Source organism: Lolium perenne, chromosome 2, assembly GCF_019359855.2.
Source record: "Lolium perenne isolate Kyuss_39 chromosome 2, Kyuss_2.0, whole genome shotgun sequence".
NCBI lineage: Eukaryota > Viridiplantae > Streptophyta > Magnoliopsida > Poales > Poaceae > Lolium > Lolium perenne.
In genome coordinates this window covers 65,778,589-65,786,548 of record NC_067245.2, presented here as the reverse complement: position 1 = coordinate 65,786,548, position 7,960 = coordinate 65,778,589, and the positions used below count along the sequence as shown (strand labels likewise).

Genomic DNA, 7,960 nt, shown 5'->3' with positions numbered 1-7,960 from the left:
GACATTTAGACGACATTCCACCGAGAGGGCCCAGAGTATATCTATCCGTCATCGGGATGGACAAATCCCACTGTTGATCCATATGCCTCAACTCATACTTTCCGGATACTTAATCCCACCTTTATAGCCACCCATTTACGCAGTGGTGTTTGGTGTAATCAAAGTACCTTTCCGGTACAAGTGATTTACATGATCTCATGGTCATAAGGACTAGGTAACTATGTATCGAAAGCTTATAGCAAATAACTTAATGACGAGATCTTATGCTACGCTTAATTGGGTGTGTCCATTACATCATTCATACAATGACATAACCTTGTTATTAATAACATCCAATGTTCATGATTATGAAACTAATCATCCATTAATCAACAAGCTAGTTAAGAGGCATACTAGGGACTTCTTTGTTTGTCTACATATCACACATGTACTAATGTTTCGGTTAATACAATTATAGCATGATATATAAACATTTATCATAAACATAAAGATATAAATAATAACCACTTTATTATTGCCTCTAGGGCATATCTCCTTCAATTTGTTCATCATAGTATAAACATGCAGTGTTAAGATTGCTTTGCTTTGCCATATGTAGTGAACTTTGGGGAAGTTTTGTTCCGGTGAAGACATGGAGTGAAGAGCATTGCAGATTGAGAAGTTTTTACCGCGTGAAGAACATAGCAGAATGAAGATGATGGAAACTGATGTAATTTCTTGTTCATTAACTTCATATCTTATATGGTAGAACAAAAGCTTCAAATAACAATCAGTTTGACAAAGTTGTTTGTTTTGCAGATGAATTGATGGTCTTTTTATGGCACTTGGAAGATTGATCATTTGTAGAACTATAATGTTTCCATGATGTAGTTATTTGAGTTCAAAGACCATCAATATAATGATATATATGTACAGCGTTGCTTTTGAAATACAATGCATTCTATTTTTTTTATTGTCAATAAGGGCCCTTTTTGTGTCTCTGCCCCGGGGCCCTGAATATGTATGGCCCGGCCCAGGACCTCTAGCAATGCATTTTGTTTAGGAAAATCTTCACCAGCGAGAGAGAGAGATAGGCAGAGGGAGAAACACTAAAATCAGTTGAGTGCTCATGGGGTCGTCATACTTACAACCAAAAAGAGAGTTATGTCTTCTGTGCAGAATTCTCCATTGAAAATATAACTATTCGAGGTATTGCTAGGTATAAAAGTAAGCAACTCACCCCGGGTGACCTAATGGCCATCTGCAACCTCCACACGATCGATCTGCCTGCATACATCAACAACTTCACGAGTGTCGGTCCTTGTGATACCACGCACGAGCCATGCCTAATCTTTGCCCACTTCCACATTCACATACATTAGTCACGTACGAGCACAATGCTTAGGCCGCAGGACCCAATCACCTGTTCCTCCGTCAACGTCCACCAGGTGCATGACGGCGCTCTTGATGATGGCGATCTGGTGACCTCCTCAGACCTGTGGCGATATGCTCCGGCACCAGCTCCAACGCTAGCTATTTAATCGACGCCATGAGTTGATCATTGAAAATCACGACTGCTCCAAGGAGGCCGTGTCAATCGCCCAGGTGCTGGCCGCTGTCCACCTGAGCCACCATGCCGGACCTGCCACGACCGCCGTCACGCCTGAGAAAGAGAACCCTGGTGCGTCGCTGCCCATCCTAGCGACCTGCCCACGATCTGAGCGTGCCTCTCTCTCGCGCACGTTTTGCTCTGGTACGTCGAACGATCGTCGAACACGGCGTCTGTGAAAGGACGATGGGCGAGACGGTTAGAACTTAGAAGCTTGGAGCATGGTGCTCGTGGTCATGCAGATAATTATGGGAAGATGGAATTGTTTCCGGATCGTGGAGTACGTGATTAGCGGCAATCCCGGAAAATCATGCCAGCGTACCTGTAAGTTCCTATTCCAATGGTTGCGTCTGTTTCGCAGTGTCATTGTAGAGACCTTAACCGTCAGATCTTGGAGAATGGAAAGCCGAGATTAGATGTTCCTGCCAACTTCGTGGCTTTAATAGTAGTGGATGGATGGATGGATGGAGATAGTGGAGATGGATTCCCGTCCGTTGTATGGATTGATATCTGGGAAAGCATAAATGGATTTCCGTCCGTTGTATGGCAATTTTTCCGTGATTGATCTCCTGTGATTGATTCCCGTTAAATGAATTTCCGATCTAATTTTGTCGTTTGTTTTGGTAAGTATATAACAAATTGTTGGATGGCAAGCGGGAAACGTTTAGTAAGATTGAGTGGTCAAAATATCTTCAATCTTTGACATCAAATATTTTTGACGACGTACCAACTCAAATATAATAGTAAAGACTAATATGAATTAGAGAGCATGCCATTTTAGCATACTCTGTGAAAGAAAAAAGAGGCGAGTTGGGTCAAACTGAGCGGACCACGCCAGGACAGCCAGTCGTTGCGTGGGCCGCGCAATTCCTCGTGCTCTGCCAAGTGGGAGCTCTCCGAGGCCCTATTGGAAGCGCCCATCGAGACGCATCAGCAGCCAGCAGCAAGAATCCAACCAAAACCCCTCCGTCCGGAAGAAAAGCGCTAAAACCCGCCTCGCGGTCACGGACCACAGCCACACCACCACTCCGCCGTCAGTTTCCACTTCCTCCACCCCCCCACCCCTAAATCCTCCCCGACTCGCCGCCCCGACCGAACCCGTCCCTCTCGCGGCCTTATCCTAATCGCCCCGCCGCCATGGAGGCCGTGCGCGCGTCGGCGGCGTGGGTCGCCAGCCGCTCCTCCCACGTCAAGGTCGACATGTTAGGTATTCCTCTGTTTTCGATCCTGTTAGGGCCTGTTATCAGTTCTTGTTGTTTCTAGGCGATGTTCCCTGAATACTACTAGGATTTCTAGGACCAGGCCGTATCGTCTTCATAGGGATTTTGTCCTGGACGGTACTAGGATTTGTGTGCCCACGGAGAATCGTCTTCAACTCTTCATAGGATTTTCTATTCCATCTTCTGTATTAGCTAACTGTATTCCTATTCTGCGATACATGCTGATGCCGTAGCAGTATCTGATTGATTGACCCTGCAAGAGATCCGAGTTAATTCTCGGGTTCTTGGATTTGGTTCCGTTGTTCAGGTTTTAGATCCCTGTTCTCCTAGTTGGTATTTCTTACAGGTTGTTTCGGACAGCTTTCAGCATTTTCTGATGAAAGAACAACCTGATGCTCATATCGATGTTCGTCAGTTTTTCATTAGTTTGTTTTCAGAGCGATTGATAAGGTAGGGTTCTAAGTTATGTTCCCTTTACCCATGTGTCTGTGATTTCACAGAGATTGAGAAGGCCGTGGACAAAATCCAGGGAAATGTTCCGAAAATTGAGTGGGATTTCGAAGGAATTCATTACTTCGACAATGGACCGCTCACCGTGCAGTACCTCTTTGTCTTGGATGCACTCAACTTCTGCTTCTGGCCAGGTATAAGTTCAACCAGCAATGCAGTTAGTGTTCTGAACATGTTTTATGGTATCTTGCATGACAGGTTCTAAAAGCATTAGCACAGAAAGCAATAATACGTTCAGACAGTGCCACTCTCTCTTTGTACATCTTTTGCTCCTGTATAATACATTCAGTCGGTGCAGTATTCTTCTCATGACTTATATGTAGGCAATAAGATTTTTAGAGTGCAGAAATCAACTTCCTAGATAGACTAGTGCTTACACCACAAGGAACGAAAGGATATTTCTACCTTCAGTAAAGAAATTGGTAGCTATACATGATTTTCTTCTATCAACAACCTTTTGTGATGTGACGTTGTAAACAATTTGCTAGGAGAGGTGAGGATGCCGTTTATTATTTGTCTTTACTATTAACAATGATTAAGGTTATTCAGATACTGTATTCTCCTTTAATATTTTTTTATCTGCGCACTAACTTGCCCTGAGTAACTGCTATTGCTCTCAGCTATTCTTCACTATATTATTGGCCTTCTTTTAGAGAACTCCTCGTTTTTTCTAACTGAGGAATAACTGGCATAGTCTGATAAAACTACAATTGACTTCTTTGGGCCACTATTTATTGTTTTTGTATAGTTTCTTCCATTTGTGTTGTGATGATTTGACTATACTAATGATATTTTGCCAACTGAACAGACAAGGACTTGACCTATGACAATTTGGCTTCTGGGCTTAAGTTAGCCTTAGAGAAAGATAAGACAGCACTTGATGCAGATCGTCTCAAGAACTACACTGGTACAGTTTCAATTCTTCCATGTTCCTTTGTTCTTGTTCAGTTGTTCTCACACTTCGCAAAAGAAACTATTCCTTCCAGTAGATTTTGCTAAATGGAAGGAAACATGATTGTTACAAAATGTAGGGCCCCAACTTAGAGAACTGCTGAACTGGCCGCGCCCACTGCCAATTGAGGAGGAAAGAGTCCGCCTTCTTCATGAGGTACTACTTTGTATTGTATATGCAATATATTGAAGTATTGAAACTGCTCGTGTATTGGAATGATTCATCACTCATCAATTTCCATCTTACCACCCATCTTCATCTTATAAATTAGGCAACCTTCGCAAAAATATATAAATTAGACAATAGTTATCCACTTCAGTTTGATATATGCTCTAGTTCTATTCTGTTCTGCTACAACTGTCATGGTATATGTGGACATTCAAAATAATTTCCGCGTATTTTGTTCTGAATCATTTACTATTATGTCGCTTGATTAAGGTCGGTCTGGAGCTTGAAAGAAGCTTTGGAGGCTCCGCCGCTAATCTTGTGAAGTCTGCTGGAAACTCTGCTGCATCTCTAATTGAACTGATTACCCGTCATTTTCCAGGTAACGCTGTTGTTGCACATGTACTTCTATTTAATAGCATCAGTCTCATCTGTTTTGTTTTCATTAGACTGGAGTCCTAAGCTGTACTTGTCCAGCTATACTGAAGATCGCGATCTCAATCATTTGCAGTCTTCTTTCTTAGAGCAACCATGTGTAATATTTTTGTTTGGACTCTGTCTAGTATGTCCTGTTGTAGGCTTGTACCTGCCTCTGCAGATACCATTTCACTGTTCTGGGGAATTATGTTCTTTCGTCGGCCCCTCTCTAGTATGTGGATCATTTGTCAAAGGGACTAATAAGATGTGGGTATCTACAATGGGAGAAAAGCAGAAATTACCTAGGACCACTAGATATGCATAATGGGCTGGGCCAGGTACATCCACATAGGACCATTGGATATGCACATCTTTGTATGTGGCTACAGTGAGTCTACACCTTATTTGCAGACTAGATGTTCTCACTTCTCCCAGTTGAATGCTCTTTGTTTGAGAATATTGAACATCATTCTCGCCCAAACATGGATTAACTCGTTTAGGGTGTATTTGGATGCAAAGTATTTCTAAAGTATTTGAGCAATACCTCAAAAATACCTAGGGTTTTAAATACTTTGAATTGCTTGGCAATGATAAAAACTGTAGTGTTAAAACTGTGGTATGGGCAGCACCACATTCTTGGAGTATCGAGAAAAGAGCTCCCAATCTCGTTTTTGCTGCTGAATTTTTTGTATTTGTAAACTCTGGTATTACATGCCCAGGCTTTAGAAAGCCGTGGTTTCCAAAACTGTGGAGCTTTAGATTCACCACATTACCAGGGCACATTCCCTTTACAGCGTGCTCATCAGTTTAAGTGCAAACACTACAAAAAGTACTGTGTTATGTTCTCCGTCCCCACCCTTAAACATCATACCAGTAGCGAATAACCAGATGCGATATGATTCATCGGTTGCAGCGCTGCATATTTTTCATTGGAGACAGGGAAGCTTACCAGTTACCATGTACAGGCGTGGGTCATTCAGTCTGTTACTATCTGTAATTAATTTTTTTTTTGTTGAGAAGGAGGGAAACTCCCCGGGCCTCTCTGCATATCTGTAATCAGGTGATAGCTAATGTTGTCTATATCCTGACTGCTGCTTTATTTTACCCTTTTCACCGGAAATATCTGAATGTAACTTTACCTCGTGGAACATTCAACAGAGCCTAGCTGTAATATTCTGTCACATTTTATATTCTCATCTAAATCACAAACGATTTAGGAATGAAACATTTGTAAGATGCATCCATGTTGTTGATTTTTCCTTCCCATTTTTCTTTGATCACCTTACATACATCTCACATGACATAGTTGTGGCCATCCAATTTTGACAGGCTTCCGGGATCACTCACTTTACAAGGGACACCAGGTTTTCCTGTACAAGCGAGCCCAGATATTTGTCGCTGATTTGTGGGGTGCTTTCAAGGGACAAAACTATGGAGAGTTCCACGACATCAACTCCATCACCATATTTGCCGACTACATCGTTCCTGCAGTGCTGAGGGAGCTTGGCATACTGAAATACGAATCGAATCTATGCTGCTCGATTGACTCGAATAGGGAGGTAGTGTCTGGAAGCGAAGAGGAGGTGGAGATCCGTGCTTGTTCCGTTCATGCCGTTGAAAAAATGAGGGAGCTCATCAACAAAAAGTTTGGGAAGCAGGTAGGGGCATCTGAATCCTTTCTCTCTTTTCCGAATGACCACATCTGAATCAGGTTCGCCTGATGCTTCCGTGATATTTATTCTGTGACCTGCACTCCTGCCTGGTAAATGTCGTGTTATTACCACTGTACAGAAACTAACCGTTGCAAATAGTGTAGGTTCATTTCAGTAGTACTCTTTTATCATTGAGAAGACAAGAAATCAAATTGAATAGGTTTAGTTCATTACACGGTCGAAAGATGCTAATAACTGTAGGTATATGTAAATTTTCTTTTTTTTCATGTGCTACCTATGACTTATCCTCGAAGGCAAGCAGTCAATGTTGCATTATTTCAACTTGGAGCTCACTTTGCTCTTTTACTTTTCCGTGGCAGCTTCTGAGCATTGACCTTGATCTCTGGCTCTGGTCGGTTGGCGTTCAGAACATGGCGCTGTCTCATCACCGCACCCTCTCCATTTACTACTGAGGCCAGCAGCAGCTGCTCCCTCTCTGTGGCCGAAGACTGGCCGCGTCTTGTTGCTCCTCTACTTTTTTTTTTGTCCTTCTCTGGAGAGTGCACAGAAGTGCAAGCTGTTGCTACCGTAGTCCTAGTCCGTAGGGTCATTGACATTGTGATAGGTATGGTGTGACTGTAACAAGCTGGGACTGGATAGATCAATTTGTAAGGTGAATTGTAGCCCTGGAGTGCATGTTTCTCGTGATCTAATTGGATGAAGTCTAAGCTGGAAATTATGTGTCGTGGTGGTATAGCAAATTAGCAAACATCTCTCGCCATTTTGTGTCCAAAATCAGCAGCTACCGTTCTGGAAAACGGTAAGCTTTGTCCCAGGTTAGAGCATCTCCACCGGTGGTCTCGATAGCTATTTGAGGGCCGGCGTGATTTTTGGGCTCACACCGGCGTGTCCCAAAAAGCGTTAGTGCGGTTTCGAGCCCAATAGAAACGTCAGCAACTCCGTGCCGTCCCCTTCGTGGAGGGCGCGAATCGGGCGCACCAACGCCTTGCGGCACGTCGATTTTTGCGGGTGGGGCCGCTTGGCAGTGACTCGAAGCGACAGGTGCATCATAAATGCGACGCCTCGGCTGAAGCGTGGCCGACCGTCGATGAAACCACCGGTCCATGCACAGACGCTGCTGTAAATGCGACGCCTTGGCTGTTGTGCGGCTAGCTGGCACCCCTATTTAGTACGCCCTCCACCATCGCGACGCTATCCTCTACTCTCCATCGCCGCCGCGGTATCCTCTCTCATCTCCACTACCGCCGTCGTGCTATCCTCTCCTCTCCACCACAACAATGTCACGGCGGTTCCATACGACGTATTCGATGCTTGGCCGCAACGGACGCACGCCGTCTGCGGCGTCGCAAACACCACCACAGCCACAGCCGCAACCCGACGCCGACATCGCCTTCAACTCCGAGGACTCACGGTTCAATGAGTGGGACGAGGCGTA

General features: G+C 44.0%; 1 protein-coding gene across 1 annotated transcript; it reads left to right on the top strand.

The window, feature by feature from the left end:
• Nucleotides 1–2,386: 2,386 nt before the first annotated feature.
• LOC127332826 (uncharacterized) lies at nt 2,387–7,240 on the top strand. Its single transcript, XM_051359165.2, has 7 exons — nt 2,387–2,795; nt 3,309–3,452; nt 4,127–4,225; nt 4,350–4,426; nt 4,709–4,817; nt 6,182–6,510; nt 6,885–7,240. Exons 1-7 carry the CDS (start codon nt 2,726–2,728, stop codon nt 6,975–6,977), a joined length of 921 nt encoding a protein of 306 aa, XP_051215125.1. The 5' UTR covers nt 2,387–2,725; the 3' UTR covers nt 6,978–7,240.
• The last annotated feature ends 720 nt before the right edge of the window (nt 7,241–7,960 follow it).